Genomic DNA, 23,076 nt, shown 5'->3' on the forward strand with positions numbered 1-23,076 from the left:
GGGGAGGCAACTCTGTCAAGATATAGGTTTATGTTGCTTGGCCAAGTTGTCCCCGGCCCATAAAACATTTCACACCCAATTATTACTACATAATAATGTATCCATGAATTTATCAGTGAAGCCGTGATTCATAGACTGTAAGTCAGTTATACCAAAGACGTATATACGTCTTTGGTTATACCACATAACATGCCAAACAAGAAAGTGTATTCCGATTTTATGACAGGCCGCGCAGTGCTTATGGCAAAAGTGAATAAGTGAGTGAGTATGGCTTTACGCCGCTTTTAGCAATATTCTCGCAATATCACGACAGAGGACACCGGAAAATGTGCTTCACACATTGTACCCTTGTGGGGAATCGAACCGGGGTCTTCAGTGTGACGAGCAAACGCTTTAACCACTAGGCTTCTAACTGTCCTTTGACATAAACATAGTGAGTGAGTGGCAGTTTAGCAGTATTCCAGTTATATCACGGCGTGTCAGCTTAATGTGGGAGAAAAGCCGAAAGTGATGCAGGTCTCAGATGTTTACCACTTCGGTGAAACCCACGAGCATGGTTATAGTGCTGACAAACCTAGAAACATAATCGGGGCGAACCGAAATTCGGCTTACACATAGTACAATGTTGGAGAACCAAACCTGGATCCTGTTTATGACAAGCTACCACTTTAACATCTAGGCTAACCTGTAACTGGAAGCTAAGAGAGTCTAGTACTTCTACTACTGTTTCAATATCCCAATAAACGCATGGAGAGAAGAATAAGCGGAGAGCACCTGTTGACCCACCTGTGAGACTCACTGGACACAACCACCACCCTTGCTGGCCGGGACTGGACAAGGGTTTCTTCAAGAAGCTGCAGCAGGTAGAAGTTGGCCAGATGGTTCACTTGGAAGGTCATTTCAAGGTCATCCTCTGTCCGTGTATATGGCAGACCGAACACTGCTGCGTTTAGGATGAGGATGTGTAGAGGCCTAGACAATGCAGAAACTCACACTAATAAACATCCGTACATTTCTTTGTCAATACAGAATGGTATATTTCTTGTCTGTTGAAAGGCTGATTGATAAGATTACTTCATGAGTTGAATATTGTGACTAATCACAAGGATTAGAAATATTACATACTTGCACTCTCTCATACAATTAAAATCTACAGTAATTTGAATTTTTTTTTTATTATGTTTATTGGTTATTTCTGGTAAATTACAATATATATGAATAGAAGTTAAAGAAAATATATAAACAGAGATATTAGCCACATCTGTTTTGTAAGTTAAAAATCTTATGTAAGGAATACATATTGTATAATGTGATACGGAGACATGATGGTGATTGTAATTTTCCACTATTGTATAATATACGTATCCTATCTCTAACTATGCATTTCTTCCTTCTTCTTTCAATCCTTAAAGTGCTTAAACAAAGTTTCCAGCTTTTAAAAACAATTCACCCGAAAACAAACCCAGCATCACCATGGTTACCACCCAAGAAAATGGGTCACTCACTGAAATCCAGTGCGATGTGAGCTTACTCGACTTGATCACCTGACTACCCCTGGCACATAATTCTTTTTCTTAGAGTGGACAGGCTGAGGAATCTGAATATGCAGAATCTGTCAAGGAATCCTCCTCCGAATGACGGCAATCGTCATGTGAAACAGGAGTGGTCCATGATGAATCAGTAGCTCATTGCGAGGTCGATCAGTAGTGCGACAATCCTCGGTAGGTAGATCTAACAGACACTGATCGCATGAGTGTCAATCCCGAGGACGACCACCTGCAGATATGGAACGTCGATCCTCGGAATGATGATCCTTTGAGGAGCGTTGATCCCGGGAACTGCGACTCTTCAAGGAAGCATGGCGACCCTTGTCTGAGGCGCAACGGAGATCCTGGCTCAGTCATTCCTGGCTCAGTTGTTCCTCAGTAGGAGTAGATGATGAACTCATACTATCGCCCGGGGAAGTTGGAATCTTCACTGCCGACTTGGGATCGACTGTGTCCCAAGACGAAATGTCCAGTTCTTAGACAACTGGAACATCACGTGGATGAGCGGGGGACAATAAGCGACTTGCGACTTGACAACCAAGAAGCAATAGGAAGGTCAAATATTTTTGAGACGAGTCATGATGAGAGAGAACCACGCGCACATCCGAGGATGATGGTTGCTCAAATGTAGGCATGGACGGGCGCACTGGAAACAGACAGCTGGACCAGTTTGGCGGGAATGTTGTCAGTGAGGGAGCTGTTTGAGATCGTCATCTTCAACCGACAAGGAGTGTATGGTAGAAGGCTGGAGTTAGTTTCCTGGCTGGAACGATGGAGGGGACTGCAGACTTTGTGACCCATTTGGGCTTCTTGTCAGAGGAAGGCCCATGTTCCATGCCCTTTGACTTCGACAGGAGGTCAACATCACGCTTGTGGCAGTTGTGTAGGTATAAGCTTCCTCCGTGTGGTGGAAACACTGGAGACATCTTTTGTCTTAATAGAAACTGCCACAACACTCACAACAGTGATCAGCAGTTGAGTAAGTACTTCTGCAACTTAGACAAGTCGGGAGTATCATGCTTTATACCCCTTCTCTCTTCAGGTTAGCTATAAAAAAGTTCACACGAAAAAGGAAGTAACCTACACAAAAAAAGTTAAACAAAATGTAAAACACAACACCACAGGGTGGTGATGAGAAAGAGAATTATGTGCCAGGGGTAGTCAGGTGATCAAGTCGAGTAAGCTCACAACGCACGGGATTACAGTGCATGACCCATTTGCTTGTGTGATCACCATGATGATGATGGGATGTGTTCGGAAGAAAGAAGAAATGCATAGTGTGAGATAAGTTGGAAAATTAATTAGCATATAATTTAGCATATTTTATTTAGCATATAATGTCATTCTTTAAAAAAATCAAAGCTTACTGTGGAGATAGTGAGAAGTACAATGTGAATGAACCACCCCATTTTTTCTAAAGTATCAAATGATTTGCAGCCATTTCTGTTTACATGTGCACTCACACACATGGGGAAATCTAGATCAACTCTTTTGGAACGTTATACAAACATTTAGGATCAAGTTGGCATTGCATCAATGTAGCTTATTAAAAATAGATGCCTTTTGGAAGACTCCATTTGCATATTTATCCAATCTAGAGTTTACTGGATAGGTTTATCGCATCGATAGCACTATCCATTGTATAATAAAAATACTTATATTGGGTACTTAGCCTATGTGTTGTCATGGGGAATCCATGCAAAGGGAAGTAACTCAGGATATAATAGTACCAGACCACATAAATTACTCAAAAAAGCCTTTTGGTTCAGAATATCAGTGGCATCCTGTGATGAGTGAGTGAGTATGGTTTTACGCTGCTTTTAGCAATATTCCAGCAATATCACGGCGGGGGACACCAGAAATGGGCTTCACACATTGTACCCATGTCGGGAATCGAACCCGGGTCTTTGGCGTGACGAGCGAACGCTTTAACCACTAGGCTACCCGACTGCCCCCATCCTGTGAGGAAGGCAGCAGAGGTCCACATGTGAAGGAGTGGGTGGGGGAACGCTGTTTAATGCCAGTAATCCAGCTACATCCTCACAGCATGTACATGAAGCTGGGCCAGGAACACAAGGGGCTGATAGCATGAGCTACAATGTTCACCTTAGGACTTGATGACCAAGAATCACCCCAGTCACACATTGTAACCAGATCATCATTAGTCAACTCTTAAACTAATCAGGGACAGAACTTTTTTATATTCTTGGGGCACCTAGGACTGAGTTGAGTTGAGTTGAGTTGAGTTGAGTTGAGTTGAGTTGAGTTGAACTTCCACTCTCCGGACTCATTGAAAAATACCTTGTTCTAGCAAATACTGGAGAAGAACGTTTGTCTTAGGATTTACACACACACTTCCCCAAACATTTTTGCCAGTTAAGCTGATGATTTTTGTAACCAAAACACTGATATTGAGTTTCTCCTGACAGAGAAACAAATTGTATGTTTTGAAACAAGCGTGTCGAACTGAGGGCCATTCTCTCAAGGTCTCCCAGTGGGGAACCTCCCTCACCCCCCCCCACCACCAGCTGTACCTACCAGCCATGTTGAATGTACTGCTGGGCAAACTGACGGACGCTCGCAAGTGATGCCAAGTCAATGTGCATCACCTCCACCTTTGCCTCGGATCTCTCAGCCAGAATCTGTGAACGACATGTATTTGCCGCCTCCATGTTGCGGCAGGCCAGGACTACCGTGGCACCGTGTAGAGCCAGTGAGCGGGCGGTCTCATAACCTGTAGACAAGAAAGGCGTGGATCAGGGGTGAAGACTAACATATCATCTCTGAAATAAATAGCGATTCTTATATCCCCACGTAACATGTTTTCGAGCCTCAATATGTTACCATCAGCATATTGAGCCATGAGTTCAAAGCTCACTGAAGACATCAAAGTGTTCACCACTTGTCGCTGAAGTTATTTTTTTAATTAAGTTACACGATGTAAGATAATCAGTAAGTACTGAAAACATACCCCAAAAGTTACTTTTTCACTGTTGCACATATCAATCAAACTTGATCTGAAGATAATTTTGCATCAGAACAATCGTATGCACCGATGATGTATTGGCTGCTGTTTGTAAACTTGCTGTCTGTAATATCACATGACTTATCATGTTGTGCATCTATTTTTAAATTGGAGGGGCCCAAAATCAGGTGATGGTAACAAGATGGTGCTGATTGACTTGTCTCGCTTGGTGAGGCATAATCATGAATGAATTGACAATAGGTGATCATTTGACTATCCAATTGTAAGCAGAAATAAATATTCTCAAAGGTAAGACTTAATTTTAGTGCATTGCAATTGTTATTAGACACATAATGAAAGTACTTCACAGGGGCTCCAAAACAGAGTCAATAGGATACAAACGTGTGTCACACTGATTTTCCGAAACGAGTGTGAGAATTCTTTTATTTCTTGAGTGAGAATGAGGATAATACATGAATCCTTACACAAATTTCGTAAAAAAATCAGTATGACACTCATGCGATTGTAATAATTTCTTTATTACCGTTACCCATTACGCCATGCCAAGTCTTACGAAGTATCAGAGAAACCAGGCTTTAGGATGACTGCATGCTGATGGTGACCTGGTGTCGTTGCTGTAATCTGTAGATGGTTCTCACATGGACATTGGCATCAGCATGCAGTCATCATAAAGCCTGGTTCTCTTATACAGTGTTCCCCTGTTATTGCGCCCCTCAATATAGCGCTAACTCGGTTATAGCGCGCGGTAAAGCATGGCTCCCAAAATTTACGAACATTTTCAATAAACGCAAGTTTTCCAATGACACGATGTTTTCCCCCATCTCAGAGAACATTATCAGCTGATCACCGCAATCACATAACACCGGAAATACCTTTCAACAAATCCGAACTGAAGTACGCAATTTAATCCTATAATTATAATATCTGGTAAAAAAAATATTTCATTGTTTATCTGGACCAATGTTTGCAATATATTTTGATTATATTCAAAATTTCATTCAATAATTATAATAATATTAACAATAATTTTGGCGAAATCGCATGCGAAGTGATCGGTAGATTGCACAACTCATCGTTATGATTAACAGCAACCACGGTCAGATTACCGCTACTGATGCCTTGAAATGAACTTTAGTTGCAAGAGAATGGATACACATATGTATAATGTATATATATTATATCACTCTAAAACAGAAAATTCAAATCACATATAATTTAGAGCTTAGGCCTGTAAGCATCTTGGTTCACCTGGAAATCAGCGAAGGGCATAAGTTTTCCAACTAAGATTTATCATTTTTCTCACCAATTCCAGAATTGGCTCCAGTAATAACGGCATATTTGCCCGAGATGTCTCGACCTTGCAAGACATGTAGTGCACTGCTGCTACTGTCAAACTTCTGACGGAAGTCCAAGGGTGAGTCTTTGATCTCCTCTGCAAATGCCAGCCTTGGGTCCGTGTACGTCGTTTTCAGGTTGATGTGGCTGTTGCACATGCACATTCATCATCAGTAAGTGAGGTGGGTTTACAGTATTTCTGTTATAATAAAGCACTGTAAAGTTATATTCTGACCATATTTTCTAGTTGCCTTTACTTTATCCCATGACAGAGTTATCTCCCTTCAGATTCAACACAATATCACTTCTGGTTTTATTTGTCGGTCAAGGTTTGTTTGTATCCTTGCATTCATTACATTCTAGGTTGTGTATGTATATAAATTCTATGAGATTGTGATGTAATTGTGTAATGTAGGGGGGCAGTTAGTTTTGGGTAACGGCTGAGAGAGGTATGGCGTGTTACGGAGGGCTAAACCGATTGTGTCTCGGGCCCAGTGGGCCCAGTGGGGATCCCAGATAAGAATAGGTCCCCACCGGCCCATGCTTGTTGTAAGCAGTGTAAGAGGATCGAGTGGTCAGGCACTTGGTTGATTGCATGTCATTGTACCCTGATGCCATGGATCATTGCTCGCAGAATGAATCACTTGATTGTCTGGTCCAGACTTGATTATGTAAAAGACGCTTAGTAGAATATTGCTGAGTGTGGTGTTAAACAGCAAATACACTGCTGACAGACAAAAAATCACAATGGGGGTGAATGTGGGATTCAACCGAAAAGCAGCATATGCTGGCATGACAAAGGGGGGCAACTCTTGACAGCAATTTGAGGCAGATCATCTTCCGAAACCATTTTACAGTTAAAAAAGCATGCTTAAATGATTCTTCTCGGTTATTACTTTCTGATATGCTGGTCACATTGGCTGCTTAGACGAGTAAGGAAATGGCCGCGATATAATACACATGTACTTTTGTAAAATCTCAAACGGGCCTGATTTTGCCTGCTCTGTGGACCATGCTTAAGGGCTGTGTTTTGTATGTATAGAAGAGGCCCAGTTACACATACTGCATGCCATATCACACATCAGGCCACTTATCACATTAAAAAATATCATGAGATATGGTTTCCATTCCTGTGAACTTGCTTTCAGACACCATTGCAGGGGTAATCCATACGAAGGCACAGTTTCAGTCCCTGGAGATTCAGGTGTGAAACCTATCAAAATGTATGGGAAACAAACAATTTGCCATATATATCACCCCCCATTCATGAAACATATTTTCATGCACACAAATCCCCCCTTACCCCCACCAATCCACCCCACCCCCACCCCCACCCCCACCCGTCCACTCACACCCTTATAATAAATGTCCATTCCCCAAATAGCGTTCAAATTTATGTTTGAAAATATAGAAATGCCATATTTTTTCATTTCCATCAGCCCCACCCCGACGCCCTGTAAATAAATGACCAGTCGCTATGCAAGATCACTTTGTACATGGCATGGTAATAAACATATCTCCTCAACAACAAAGATACACACACAAGAAGATGAAAATCGGCATGGACTCAACATTTATCAGAGTGAGGTGTGTACTTACTCGACATAATAGACATTTCCATCTTCTGAAAACTTGATCTCCCAACCATATGGCAGCTCTGTGGTAACAGAAATGTAACTTGTAGCTTCAGACTGTCATTCCCACAATGTGTGAGTGAGTGAGTTGGGTTTAGTTAAGAGAGAAACATACTGTGTTTTCAGTGTAGAGCTAAACTGAATTTGGAAGTTAAATTTGTAGCTGCAGTGTTAGTATTTTTAGGTGTAGATATTAGAGCTTGGCCACATAAATAAACAGGTGGTGAGGTGAAATGGGATTTAACGACATGTTCAAGATAATTTCACATATCATCCAAAACTGGCTCCCACAGGAGATATCACTTAGGTGAGATCAAGCCATATTAACATTGTAGACATTGCTACACTGAAATTGCATCACAATGCTTTGCAGACCATTGTGACATCATTGGTTACCATGAAGTCACAATCATGCTTACCTCCTTTTATTCTCTTCTTCTTGCCAGTGCAAGGATGGTCCCACTGTGTGTTGGCAGACTCGTGGCTACAAAAGCATACAGTGGCAAGTAAATGAAATAATCATGGTTACAAATACAGCAGCAAATAGATGCTTTAGGTTTTGGGTAGCAGACCTGGGTAGCCGCTTTTAAATCAGGGAGTTAACTGACTAAAAGTCTAGTTTCCACCCTTGCTGAACTAGGCTGGAATTTCATAGTTCGATCATAGCGCAAGTTATTACAAGTTATGTCCCATCTATGTTCCTCCTATTGACCAATCAGATTCCACCTCTCATATCACTTGCATTTGCTTCAAACAAAATGGCATCGGCCTGTCACGACAATCACAGCAATAGTGAAGATCTATGTTGTAATACAACGGGTCTTACCTCCCAAAGAGCATGAAATCACTTGACCACCTTGATTAAAAACATTGCAAAGATTTGGAAAATATCTATTGGCGGCCAGTTGACGGTGCACATGCTATGCAAAATCTGCATGCCAGTCACCCAGCTGTCTAGGAACCAGATGTCTATTTTGTTTCGCAATTTTGATTGGACTGTGTATAGACTCTGAAATTCCAGCCAAGCTGGGCAAGGGTGGAAACTGGACTTTTATAGTGAGTTAACTCCCAAAGATCGGATATAAACAAAACTGGACAGACATTAAAATTGGCAGTAAATGTTTAGGAACACACCAACAGGCCAGACAACTTCCAATCATCAAGTGCCATGGCAAGGCTTCTCGAGTCCTGATATTATAGAGCTGCTTCACTGACCCTGACCTTGAGCCATGACAAGTGACCTTGAACATTGACCAGTGGCAATTTATGATATCACCACTCTCTAGATTGATGATATCAGTCTATTGTCACAGACAGATTTGCCTATCACCGCTAGATACATAGAGAGTGTTACGTGATTGTTAATTTACAACATGGACATCAGGGCTAATTTATCACACCCGTTCACCTCCTGTCTGTTTAATATGATATGATTTACCAGCAAATATAGAGGAGTATAATTATGATATATGACATGTTTGGAGCTCAGGAAACAAAAGAGAGAGAGTGAGTTGGGTTTAACGCCGCTTTGAACATTATTCCAGTTATATCACGGCGTGTCAGCTTAATGTGGGAGGAAATTGATGCAGGTCTCAGACGATTACTACTTTGGTGAAACCCACTAGCACGGGTATGGTGCTGACAAACCTAGAAACATTATTGGGGCAAACCGGGATTCGAACCCACAATCATAGGTTTCTGGCGTGCCCAAGGGACGCAACTCTGCACAGCGAATCACAGCACCTTAGACGACTGGGCCACCCGTGCCCGCAGGAAACAAAAGAAACCTAGTTGAATTACAACGTAGACACAGTTTATGGATAACAACTTCTTCAATTACTGTAAAGGCAACGTTTTAGTATAGATCTTCATACCGTTGTCAAGCAAGACAGAAAGATGAACATGGTACAGAATATATATAGTAAGTGGAGGATTAACAATAACAACAATTGCATACAAGGTAGAGATTATCATGAGTAAGTTAAGTAATGACAACAGAAGGATAATACTGTAACAACATGATGGACAGAGAACACATGATCGGGAAGCCAATAAAACAATTAAACAGGATGAGTGAGTGAGTGAGTGAGTGAGTGAGTGAGTGAGTGAGTGAGTGAGTGAGTGAGTGAGTGAGTGAGTGAGTGAGGTTACGTCGCTTTGAGGAATATTCCAGCAATATCACAGCGGGGCAAACCACAAATGGGCTTCACACATTGTACCCATGTCGGGAATCGAACCCAGGTCTCCAGAGTGACGAGCAATCGCTTTAACCACTAGGCTACCCGACCGCCCGTAACAGGATAAGTATACATAGGTGGGGTGATTATTGCTTAAAGAAATTCGTAGTAGGAGGATGGGATGAAATAGCCTTGATCTCTGTTGATTGATGGCTTGTGGCAGTGAAAGTGTTAGTTTTCTTTTAGTGAAGTCATGGAGGTTGTTGGAGAGGATTTGGACGTTTTACCAGGTGATGATGTGATTGGGGCAGTTGCTGATATGTAATTCTAAGTAATGCCTATCAAACAATTCACGAGGTGAGTTAGTTTGGACTACACTGTGTCCTTTAGTAGGTCAACAACACTCGACCTTTATGTCAGAGACTGTACTGATCCGTAGCAAGTGTGACATGAATAGGTTATGACCTCAAGAGAATATAGCTGCATACAAATACATTGGGTGTTCCTAGCCTCGTTTGTTAATTTGAGAATACAGTGGCATTTAAACTGTTTGAGTTCTTCGCTTTTCATAACATTCATAATTCTTAACTTGAAATATTTTCAATCTAAAGATAAATGATTTGGTAATGAATAAGGGTATAATGGTCCATAGTATATTGAAGGTTGGTGCAAGTTCAACTGTGTGATATCTATAATCTATAATGTATATAGATATATCAGAGTTAGCCACCATTGATCTGTCCTCCACCACTGGAATGCAAACACAAACTCACTTATCTCCCTCATACTTTTGAACAGTGAGTGAGTGAGTTGGGTTTAACGCCGCTTTTAACAGTATTGCAGTTATATCACGGCGTGTCAGCTTGATGTGGGAGGAAAGCCCTAATTGATGCAGGTCTCAGACGTTTACCACTTTGGTGAAACCCACGAGCACGGGTATGGTGCTAGCTGACAAACCTACAAACATAATTGGGGTGAACCAGGATTCGAACCCACAATCATAGGTTTCTGGCGTGCCCAAGGGACGCAACCCTGCACAGCGAATCGCGGTGCCTTAAGACGACTGGGCCACCCGTGCCCCCACTTTTTGACAGTGTATGTATGCCAACCAATCAAAACTGTGATAGGGCTTCAGATCCTTTTTTGAGTCATTGTGTATTTACTCACAAGTTATCATTCACATTAGGTGTTGATAGTTTCCACTAGGTACAAATTCAATATCTTGTTCTCCCTTTGGGCCAGTCTGTTGGGTATTTTTACATAAGTGAGTTGGCATTTTGAAAAAAATTCTGCATAAATGCTGTTTCAGGTGACTTCTAAGTTGTATCTGTTTGTGGGCTGACCAAAGTGTGTAACACGTCGCTTAAACACACAACAGGGATATTACCCAACCCCCTACTACCTAGGTACCAACCCCCTACTACCCGGGTACCCAACCCTATTACCCGACCCTATCTAGGTACCTGTGGTAGGTCTCAAGTAATAGGTACGGAATGTCAATTGAGACTAGTTTGGTCGTTGCCCTAGCAAAATGCACTTAGATACACAAATAGAACAATCTGAATTTGACTGAAGCTTTATCTTTATTCAAACATAAATGACATATATACTTAACTACAAAAGTTCCTGTGACATTGAATAAGATTTATTGTTTTTTACCAAATCTGAAACACTTTTTGTTTGCAACGGATAAAAGACTCCTGTAAGTGTTCAAATGGTTTAATTTGCCATACTGACTTCTGAAAATGTGTGATTTCATAAAAAAACATGAACATGCCAAAATGTCAATTTACAAATCAACAGCATTGTGTTTCCACCTCTGGTTGCAATACAAGCAACACACCTTCGTCTCATGGAATGGACCAGGTGTCGCACAAAGTCCTGTGTGATATCTGTTCATATATGCTGGAGCATGTTTCGAAGTTCCTGGAGTGTCTGTGTAACACGTGCTTGACGTCTTAGGCGCCGATCCATCTCATCCCACATGTGCTCGATTGGTGAGAGATGAGGGGAGCGAACCGGCCAGGGGATGACATTCATTGTTTTGTTGAAGAGAATCCTGAACAAGTCGAACAATATGAGGCCAGGAGTTTTCATGTTGAAAGGTAATGCCTGGGCCATGACGATGCAAAATCGGTAGAACAACAGGGCCGATGATCTCGTTGCGGTAGCGCTGTCCATTGAGATTTCCCTCTACCACTATCAAACGGGTCCTCTGTCTTGCTGTAATCCCACCCCATACCATAACGCTGCCGCCCGTGAACCGATGTTCTTCCATGACACAATGATTGACGTAACGTTCACCTCGACATCGGTACACTCGAAACACTGTAGACGTGCTTGATGGGGATTTCCTGTCAAAATGGGATGTCTGGCGGGTCTTCTGGCGACAATCCCTGCACATCTGAGGCGACAACGTATGATTTGTGAAGATATTCGTCGAAGGCCAGGGATGCTTCTTGCAGTCACTGTTGCTGGCTGAAATCGATTTCATAGGTGTGTTGTTTGAATCCAGTTGTCTTGTCGATTATTGGTTACGCATGGCCTGCCACTCCGAGGATGGTCTCTGACTGCAATCGTCTGTTGCCAACATTGCCATAAACACCAAATGGTGTTACTGTGGACATCACGTTTACTCAATCCTGCTTCAAGCATACCAATAGCTCGCAGACGCTCATGTTCGGACAGGCGTGGCATTTTGTAATGTTGAAAAATTGCGTAATTTTGTTGTTTTTCTGAGTGGTTGTTGTCAGCATGATGCTAAACAATGCATATGGAATCCCGTTAACGCACATGTTTTTATACCTATGCTTGGGTAGTGAAATGCATGGGGCTTGCATAAAAGTCAACTTTTGCATGGAATGCATGCTTTTCTGTAGCAGTTGCGTTTTTGTGACCTGATTCCATACACGTACTACAATATTGAAATCCAAACTTTACTTGTTTGAAAAATACACTAAAATATTGGTGTCACAGGAACATTTGTTGTTGAGTATATATGACTAATTAACAGTAAGAAAGGCATCATAAGTTGTTGCATGATTACGAGGGGTACATGGGGTTTTATGCGGCCTGCGTTTAGGTTTTATATGAGCAGGAATTTATGACATTGTAAAAGAATCCAAACAAATTCCAAATTGATAGAAAAAAGCTGTTTGATTAAGCTGAGGTTAGCTTGCGCAATGTCATGTGTCTTCCATTGACTCACGTGCGGCCCATTTACCCCGAAACTGGATATATGGCATTTATTCTGTCTCTCAGATATCCATGTGCAGCCTGATTTGCTCATGGCGCGGAATAAAAGATTTATTCCCCCCTGAGAAATTTATTCCCCTCCACCTGAGAAATTTATTCCCCTCCAAGGCTGGTTACACAGTATTTTATCAAGATCACATGGACCAATCAGATCTTATCATTCTGACATGGATGCATGATAAAGTGTCTTATTCACTGTAGAGTTCATTGATGTGTGATTCCTGTATATAAAGATCTGTAGGAAATACAGGCATGCAAGTTGTTGTTATACTATTGGGGTCTTAGAATTTCTCCTTTGTATGTGTATGCAAGCAACTCGAATTAATTTATTTTGCATATTTTAAGCAAATAGATAGCTTACCTACAGAGTCAAACGCCCATTTCTGGTGTCCCCCGCCATGATATTGCTGAAATATTGCTAAAAGCGGCATAAAAAAAATACTCACTCACTCATTCACTCCTGTATCATGAGGAGAAACTTTTCCTTCACCATCCTACTGACAGCTCTTCTAATGTTGCTTGAACCATTTCTGTTCAAAGTCAAATTTGGTTTAATTGACAACCACTTGCAAAAAAACTACTCTTTGCCATTAGTCCGACTATGTGCTACCTAGTATATTACCTTTTATCATGTATATTGATGTGAGTTTCAGGCATAAAGGAGAAAATTATGGTTTGTTGAGTGAGAGAGTGAGCAAGTGAGTTGGGTTTAAATGCTGCTTTGAACAGTATTCCAGTTATGTCACTGCATGTCAGCTTAATGTGGGAGGAACGCCTGAAGTGACGCAGGTCTTAGCATTTACCCACAAGCATGGTGCTGACAAACCTGGAACATAATCAGGGGGAACAAGGATTTGAACCCACCATCCTAGATTTCTGGTGTGCCCAAGGGATGCAACTCTACACATTGAATTGCTACGTCTTAGACGACTGGGCCATCCCTGCCCCCTGGTTTGTACGAGCATATAAAAACAACCATTCACTTATCACTGCAGTTGTAGCCAGTGATCTCTGCAATCAGTTTAGAAGTTTCAAATAAAACTTACAAGTATCAAACTAAATGCTAAAGCTCTCTTTGATGTACCATGATGTACAGAAGGTACAACACCTAAATCAACTTTCCTATAAGCGCACTTCAAGACTAGGGATGGGTATTGGAGGTTTAAAGTGTATCACAATATTCTCCAATGCACAGGGCTGTATTGCAATACGTATCACAATATATTGTATAATTCTAAATTTTTAATTGAGAAGCAATCTGATACATTAAGGTATGAACTGAAGTTCATAAATGGAGCAAAACAAGATGCTGGTACAACATAATGATTCCTCCTTCAAAAAAGGCGCTGCCATCTTGGGGCCAAGGAAGCTTGCGCCTGGGCACCAAGGCATTTTGCAAGTACATAACATTAAACAAATGATAAAAAGCCCAATTTGAAATCAAACAATATATCGAACAGGAAAAAATGATATTCTGATACGTATCGTGGAAAGAATGAACCTCAATTTACCTATATACTGGTAATACCTAACACCCTTATTCAAGACAAAGATAAGTACAAATACACTTACGAACAAACCTGCTTGTAATTTTGAAACGAGTACAAAACATGACGAGATCAAGTACTCTCCATTTAATCTGTATTCGCAATATCTATGAGACCATCCTTCCAATGAATACATAATAAACCCATTAACATGATGAATATTCACTGAATGAGACAAAATGTCATTAATAACCACGGCACAGGGCACAGGGCACAGGGCTCCCGGCTTCCGGCTCACGGCACACAGCTGATTCTAAAGTGTAGTGAGGATGATTCATTCTGATTTATTTTATTTTTTATCATAGCAACAATCTGGTTTTCCTCCCATTCCTAGAAATCTATTGCTGGAACTAGTACTGCAGGGTGTAGGGTAGACTTCTACAAGTCTCTCAGGAAATGGAGCAAGGCTAGGAGTAGGGCTGTAGTGAATTCATAATTTCTCATAAGAACAACTAGGAGCGGAGGGTTAGCCTAGTGGTTAGGTATTCTCTCGTCACGCCGAAGACCCAGGCTCGATTCCCCACATGGACACAATATGTGAAGCCCATTTCTTGTGTCCCACGCCATGATATCCATGGAATATTGCTATAAGGGGTGTAAAAGGCCACTCACTCACTCACTCACAAGAACAAATAAGTTGTCTTCAAAAACATCTGTCATGGTATGCAAACTATATATAGCAGCATTTGGGGTTGGAAGGTTTACAGTAAATCTTTGCAAGGATCTATCTAATGTACGTGTACTTTCTCTTGGGTAATAGTATGGTACTATAATGTTGTTAATTATTAAGAAATAAAAATGATGACCGATATTGAACAAAGTCAATTTGAGGATTGTTAGGGCTGCTTAGCCATCTTTCACATTTTGTCCTTTGAAAATGTCCGATGCCAGTTACACCGAAGTTGTTTTTATCACTTATGAAAGATCACTGGCCCTGAAACCCATCTGGACGTAACCAGTTTATTTTCATCAAGATAAATAATCCAAACTGTGATTCGTATTGTAACATAATCTTTGAAACAGTCTGAGTATGAACTTATCACGACCACTTCCGTCAGTTTTGTTCTGACGTCAAAAGCACTGACAATTGATCAGGATTCATTATCAGTAAATTAAACTGCCAGCAATTTCACAGCAGGGTACATCAGAAATGGGCTTCACACATTGTACCCATGTCGGGAATCGAACCCGGGTCTTCGGCGTGACGGGCGAATGCTTTAACCACTAGGCTACCTGACCGCCCCCAAATTCATGGACAATTCTCAATGAATGTGTACTTTGACATAAATGTCATATAATTATATGTCTATCATCATCAGGATATGAACTTGTCAATTGTATGAATTATTGGACATCCAGATTTCAAACAAGGGCGCTTGCTCGACTTTACTTGCCACATTGGGGTGTTTCAGTATTACAATTACTGCAAAAGAAAGTTGCAAATTTAGAATTCCGTCACTTTCATTGATGGCTAGGCAGCGCATATGTTACACCCAATCTGTGCAACTGCCCATTGGGTGTAGGGCTGGGACGGGTACCCGGGTCAGGTGGGTTCGGAGTAAGACCCGGGTACTCAGAGGACTACCCGGACCCGTGGTCAGTCACGTGATATATTGTTTAATGACAAAAACTCAGTGGTTACTACAAGTCGCTAATGTTCACATTTCTTTCTGACGATGCAGACATTCCTTTTGACTTGTAGCCTGCAACCTCGGGGTATCGCGGTACTTGTCATGTATGCTAAACGGAACAAAATGCACTCACTAACCTTTATGTTTATTCTTGTTCTCTGTATCAGATATCATTCATGTTATCAAACAATGCATATTTTACTGATAAAAGTTCATTATTTACATTAGTAGCTCGAGTAAAAGCCGGGCCTCGCACTCTGTTTGACAAGGGAGAGAACTCCATCATATCACGGTACAGAGAAAAGTTGTCTGATTAACTCTACTACTGTTTCCTTGGTGACAATGTACTTGTGCTTGGAACCCACAAAACTACAACTTGAAACAATACTTTTCATCTCACAGGACTCGGAGTTTACATTAGTTTCGTAAAAATGTTTATGCAAACTTTAATTACAATATCACCTAGCCGAGAGTCGTGATGGGGTCCTACAGTCAAGACATGACCCCATCGCAGCTCTCGGCTAAATATCACCATGATTATTACCACATTTCTGCCCGAGGTAATGGTACCATGACAATAGATATTGGAAGTATGACAACAATTATAGTATCACGTCCTCCATATTATCACGGTATCTATAAATCTCTTAATCCACCTCCACTCGAAATTTGTTAGAAAAGAACCCATTTGTTTGGACGATGACCCTTTACCCAACCTAGGTCGTATGCATAGTGATTATGCATAATCCAAAACAGGAAGTGATGTAAACCACATAATCCACACATATCAAACCACAAAATAGTGATACCGCGATAATATAGTTGCCTGCCCTTGAGTCGCTCATGACAGGTACTTTGTTTACCAAACTCCATAAAGAAAATCATGATCAATCAATCAATGCAGTCAATAAGTTAGTAAGCGTTTACCATTACGATCCTTTATGAATTAACAACTGCTTTAATATAGCGTTCCATGCGATGACGTATTATTATCGATAATATCTCGTGGCGTCAAGTATTGTTCTTCGTAAATGAAAACGTATAACGTCTTATTACATCAACTGAATTATCACCTCCCTCCCTCCCTTCTCCCCCCGCACCCCCCTCCCTACCCCAGCAACACCCCACACCCGCTCTCCGGAAATAGTCCAAGATTTGCTTGTGTTGTGATCATCAAGTTGGAACGCCAGTGACGGTACAGTACTGCACTCACTTGGCATAGTAGACTTTTCCTTCCAGCGTCACTCGCTCCTCCCAGCCAGGAGGTAACTCGTCCTCGCTGTCAGTGTCCATTATTTCGGCTGCTGGACGAGACATCTTCGTCCGTAAGATGAGGTAGTCGAATCTTGCTGGCTGTGTTTTGATCAGCAGGTGAAGGTCTATGCAAGGAGCTGCATAACTCCACACAGCGATATTCATACATAAAGAAGATCAAGAAACTATGGCAGTGTGTGAAGTTTTGAACAATTTGCGGGATTATAGCACACATTAGGGCACTGCGAGGAGTATCGGTCCCATGGTGTAATGGTTAGCACTCTGGACTTTGAATCCAGCGATCCGAGTTCAAATCTCGGTGGGACCTGTTTTGGTTTTCATTTAAACACAACAATCGCATCAAACATATCTAGTGTAAATACCTAAAAATGAGGTCATCTTGCAGTTCTGAAATTTGTGAATAACACATGGCGCGGCCATTGACAAAATGGTACATAATGGTGGTTCGTTCGAATTCGCAAGATGAGAGAGTGGTTATAACGTACTTTTGATTAATATTTCATTACCATATCATTAAATGGCCGGGGAATTTGGGATGCAAGCTAAAACGGCACGTCCTCATTTGACGAAAACGGCTACTAATTGTCGTGCGAAAATGGTACCTCTATTTTCAATAACTATAAGAACGATTTATGTAGTATTTATTTACACGCTTTCTTATGTTGTGTTGTAGTCTTTATGATTTATTTACATTTTCACTGTCTTGTCTTCCACAGTTATTCACAGTTTCATAATAAAATAATAAATAACAGATATTATATAATAATAGATAATACAGTTTCAGCTTGACATTGAGTTAATTTGAGTAAAGGTACTTAAAACTTCAAAGCATGTTATGTTTTCACAATAAGTTTAGTTGCGCCTCCCAATCAGAGTCGGCGAGTAAATTTGAGTAGAAGCTAATTTCTAATGTAAACTTGTTTTAAGGCGATTGACAATTCACAATTATTTGGTTTAACCTCACTGTGCCCTCACCTCAAATGTTGTTATCGTGGATTATAGGGGATTAAGAGACACAGATCACTTAATCGCTTGGTATAGTCTGTGTCATTAAAGTGAACCCTCTTCTGAGTGTGAACTCGGTTCAGCTAGTGTCTAACTGTTATTTGATGATAATAGGTGAACAGCTTTCTCATGTACATTATTAAATGCATATGGATGATTAAAATTATATATGAGTGATTGATGTCAATCTTGGAAGTGTATAAAATGGCATTTGCAAGTCATACTGCCGTAACAAAATGGCTAATGCTCAAGTTAATGTTCCATTTGTTGCTTACTCCAAAGGTGTAGAGAACTTAGTTTACAACGAACACAGATTCCGAATTAAGAACAGAAGAAACACCACCATACATTGGCGTTGCTGCAGGAAGGACTGTCCGGCGACAATCAACACTGCACACAACATCATCACCATCTATCGTGACGTCCAGAACCACCCAGAAGACAACAAAGATGTTGTCGTTCAAGAGTTCCTGGCAAATCTGAATGACAGTTCGGACAGAGAGCAGACCTGTTCCTACCATCTACCAAGAAGAGCTGACTGGTAAGTGTCAAATATTAGTGATAGTCCAGTTAGTCTTATCACTCCATATAATAATTGTGAAAGTATTGACATGGAGAAACGCCCAAAAATGTGGACTGCAGACACTATTCAAGAGAGACCCGAGAACCAAGCTCTTCGTTCAACGAGCCTCTACTCCGACCTTGTGACATAGACGACGTTTGGCTGAATGCATTACAAGATGCTGATCTTGAAGATGAAAGAATCCTTAAGTTTGAGGATTATGGGTGGGTGCATGGAAGCTGACAGGAGAGACGTGTGGAACCATTTTGGGACCCTGGGTTCCAGGACAACCAATCACTGGCTGGCACTCCAAGCTGAAGAAATCGGACCCAAGTCATCCAAACATCTTTAAATGTATTGACATTATCAAGAATCGTCGCTAGTCACGTGTCATGTATCCGGTCCTTCCCTTTGAACTTCCTGTAATGGCGTGGTCGTGTTTGGCGACGTCAAAGTGAACGTCTAGCTTAGTCAACCTAAAACCTAACGACAGATTTTGCGGTGGATCGGTTATGGTGTGGGATGGCTTCACTTCGACTGACCGAACCCCACTTCATATTGTGCAATGAAGGGTCCCTGGCACCCTTTCTGTTCCGTTTGCAAGATGTGAGCCGTGTGGGTCGGCGTTTTGTCTTCCAGACTGGGACCGCCTCCGTGGTCTAGTGGTAGAGCGTCTGCCCGCGGAGAGGGGAAGGTCGGGGGTTCGATCGCCGGCCGCGTCATGCCAAAAGACGTAAAAAAGATGGTACTAGTTGTTACCCTGTCTGGCGTTCGGCATTAAAGGACCAAAACAAGCACTCGACTCGGAATTAGTATTCAGTGTCTGAGTGGTGTATTCATGTTAAACTACGGCATGATATCTCACTGGGCTTGCATGCACGTAGCTATATTCGGGCAATAATCTTGAACGCAACGTAAAACCTCACCTCTTTCATGACAGCAACGCCCGTGATCACCGTGCACAAATCGCCAAGGCTCACATCCAGCAGCACAAAATCTATGGAATGACATGGCCAGCAATCAGCCCAGACCTTCTCCTATTGAACACACCTGAGACATGATAAGGAAACATGTGCGTCAACGTCATAGACCGCCGACCATCGTTCACCGAACTTGGCCAGGCGCTGCAAGAGGAGTGGAACAGACTCCATCAAATTACCATTGGGAGACTCATACGCAGTATGCCTCGTCGAGTGAATGAATGTTTACAAATCGTGGCGGTATTACGTACTGATCCAAAAACTTTGAAATTTCTCATCCTACCCCGATCGTCCTAAATGATAGTTGGCGGTCATAACATCGACTGGCGTACTTTACGACCGGTTGTAACGTGTTCCCAATTCATTTATTATTTTCAAACAATTATTACTAGAAACAAATATCTCTTACAATTGCGAAAATTTTAAGTCATTTCCGAGTATGTCCTACTTGTTTTGAAGAGTGAGTGATTCAGTTGGGTTTAACGCCGCTTTTAACAGTATTCCAGTACACGGCGTTTTTGAAGAGCCTATGACCATAGATAAATAATCCCTGTTTCTAGACATTTGTCATTGGTGAATGTACTGGGCATACTAATAAGCTTCATACGTGTAGCGAGTACATAATGCCAGGTAAAAACACTCTGATGAAGATTTGTCCTTATATCACGTCGCTGAGAGGAACACTGTGTTCAAAGTGCTGAGCGGACAACGTATGGACACTGTACGAAGTGGTGAGCGGTGAGCGGACATTGTACTGGACGGGACTCAGTGGTGAGTTATGTCTCTCCTTTTGTCGAGAGCGATGTCTCTCCCTCATGATAAGATCTTGTGTCTCTCCCAAACAACTAAAAAAAGCAAAACGGTAATAGTTTTGAAGTTAAGATATTAGAACAAAAAACAAGATAATGTATTAGAATGTATAGATTTGAGAATTGGATTTGACAAAAAAGTTTCAAACGTTGTCAAAACGTTAAAAGGCTGAAAGCAGTCGCCGAAACATAACAACTTTAAAGTCCAAAACACAACTATATGACACCCGTATCACATACATCACCATCAAATAACCATTTCTTGTTTGTTTCATGCTTGGCCACATCAAACGTGGGTTATTTTTTTTATTTTCCGGGTGCCTGTGAGACAGGAATGCTGTCGGCTTCTGCTTCAAGACATACATTTTTTTCGCTTAATGGAGGAGTCGACCAATTAAATAGAGAATCTCCTACCCCATCCGCACTCCTATTCCACAATGTCCAGTGATTGGTTCCTTATGAAAAGAGATTTGTTGGGGTGTCTACCAGGATTATTTTGATATTTGTGTACTGATGATGCATGGAAGTTCCTGTCGTGTTTTGAAACGGACTCGTCGGATACCAGAACTATTCACTCGTTTCATAAAATAGGGTATTACACGGGAGCTCGTTTAGTATTCTCTATTTCAATTGCAATTATATTCCACATTTATACAGTTGCCTTCACATTTCCCAACAAGCGGTCGAAATGTCTCCAAGTTTTTTTGTTAGGAGACCCTGCGTGACTGCAGATATAATTTAGAACTTTTGTGAATTGTAAAACGCATGTATAGTGGGACCTGTTACGCGAGATTGTCTTTTACAGTATTCCATACCTGTTACGCGAGAATGTGCCTGATAGTATGAATTTCCATACCTGTTACGCGAGAATGTGCCTGACAATATTCCATACCTGTTACGCGAGAGTGTGCCTGACAATATTCCATACCTGTTACGCGAGAATGTGCCTGACAATATTCCATACCTGTTAAGCGAGAATGTGCCTGACAGTATTCCATATCGGTTACGCGAGAATGAGCCTGACAATATTCCATACCTGTTAAGCGAGAATGTGCCTGACAGTATTCCATACCGGTAACGTGAGAGTGTGCCTGAAAGTATTCCATTCCGGTTACATGAGAGTGTGCCTGACAGTATTGCATACCGGTAGCGTGAGAATGTGCCTGACAGTATTCCATACCGGTAACGTGAGAATGTGCCTGACAGTATTCCATACCGGTTACTCGAGAATGTGCCTGACAATATTCCATACCTGTTACGCGAGAATGTGCCTGACAGTATTCCATACCTGTTACGCGAGAATGTGCCTGACAGTATTCCATACCTGTTACAAGAGAATGTGCCTGACAATATTCCATACCTGTTACAAGAGAATGTGCCTGACAATATTCCATACCTGTTACGCGAGAGTGTGCCTTACAGTATTCCATACCTGTTACGCGAGAATGTGCCTGACAATATTCCATACCTGTTACGCGAGAATGTGCCTGACAGTATTTCATACCGGTAACGTGAGAGTGTCCCTTACAGTATTCCATACCTGTTACAAGAGAATGTGCCTGACGATATTCCAAACCGGTTACGCAAGAGTGTGCCTGACAGTTTTCCATACCTGTTACGCGAGAGTGTGCCTGACAGTATTCCATACCTGTTACGAGAGAATGTGCCTGACAATATTCCATACCGGTTAAGCGAGAATGTGCCTGACAGTATTCCATACCTTTTACGCGAGAATGTCTCTTACAGTATTCCATACCGGTTACGCGAGAATGTCTCTTATAGTATTCCATATCGGTTACGCGAGAATGTGCCTGACAGTATTCAATACCTGTAACGCAAGAATGTCTCTTACAGTATTCCATACCTTTTACGCGAGAATGTCTCTTACAGTATTCCATACTGGTTACGCGAGAATGTCTCTTATAGTATTCCATATCTGTTACGCGAGAATGTGCCTGACAGTATTCCATACCTTTAACGCAAGAATGTCTCTTACAGTATTCCATACCGGTTTCGCGAGAATGTCTCTTACAGTATTCCATATCTGTTACGCGGGAATGTCTCTTACAGTATTCCATACCGGTTTCACGAGAATGTACCTGACAGTATTCAATACCTGTAACGCGAGAATGTGCCTGACAGTTTTCCATACCGGTTACGCCAAATTGTGTCTGACAATATTCCAAACCTGTTACGCGAGAATATGCCTGACAGTATTCCATATCTGTTACGCGAGAATGTCTCTTACAGTATTCCATACCGGTTTCACGAGAATGTGCCTGACAGTATTCAATACCTGTAACGCGAGAATGTGTCTGACAGTATTCAATACC

General features: G+C 41.5%; 2 protein-coding genes and 1 non-coding gene across 3 annotated transcripts in view; 2 read left to right on the top strand and 1 right to left on the bottom strand.

The window, feature by feature from the left end:
- LOC139450555 (WW domain-containing oxidoreductase-like) overlaps window positions 1-17,478 on the bottom strand; it is a 31,676-nt gene extending 14,198 nt beyond the window's left edge. The window contains exons 1-6 of the mRNA XM_071232313.1: window positions 17,326-17,478; window positions 7,922-7,986; window positions 7,468-7,525; window positions 5,837-6,015; window positions 4,086-4,281; window positions 787-972 (exon numbers count right to left, since the gene is read on the bottom strand). Coding sequence (XP_071088414.1) covers window positions 787-972; window positions 4,086-4,281; window positions 5,837-6,015; window positions 7,468-7,525; window positions 7,922-7,986; window positions 17,326-17,429 — 788 coding nt within the window. The 5' untranslated portion in view covers window positions 17,430-17,478. The remainder of the gene's footprint in view (window positions 1-786; window positions 973-4,085; window positions 4,282-5,836; window positions 6,016-7,467; window positions 7,526-7,921; window positions 7,987-17,325) is intronic.
- A 144-nt stretch (window positions 17,479-17,622) lies between these two features.
- Trnaq-uug (transfer RNA glutamine (anticodon UUG)) lies at window positions 17,623-17,694 on the top strand. The gene has a single exon. It is a non-coding gene; the product is annotated as a tRNA-Gln (tRNA).
- Window positions 17,695-18,628: 934 nt separating this feature from the next.
- LOC139453818 (sodium- and chloride-dependent glycine transporter 1-like) overlaps window positions 18,629-23,076 on the top strand; it is a 39,200-nt gene continuing 34,752 nt past the window's right edge. The window contains exon 1 of the mRNA XM_071235277.1: window positions 18,629-18,933. Coding sequence (XP_071091378.1) covers window positions 18,629-18,933 — 305 coding nt within the window. The remainder of the gene's footprint in view (window positions 18,934-23,076) is intronic.

This window comes from Haliotis cracherodii, unplaced genomic scaffold (genome assembly GCF_022045235.1).
Source record: "Haliotis cracherodii isolate W230 unplaced genomic scaffold, xgHalCrac1.p SCAF_10, whole genome shotgun sequence".
In the NCBI taxonomy this organism is placed as follows: Eukaryota; Metazoa; Mollusca; class Gastropoda; order Lepetellida; family Haliotidae; genus Haliotis; species Haliotis cracherodii.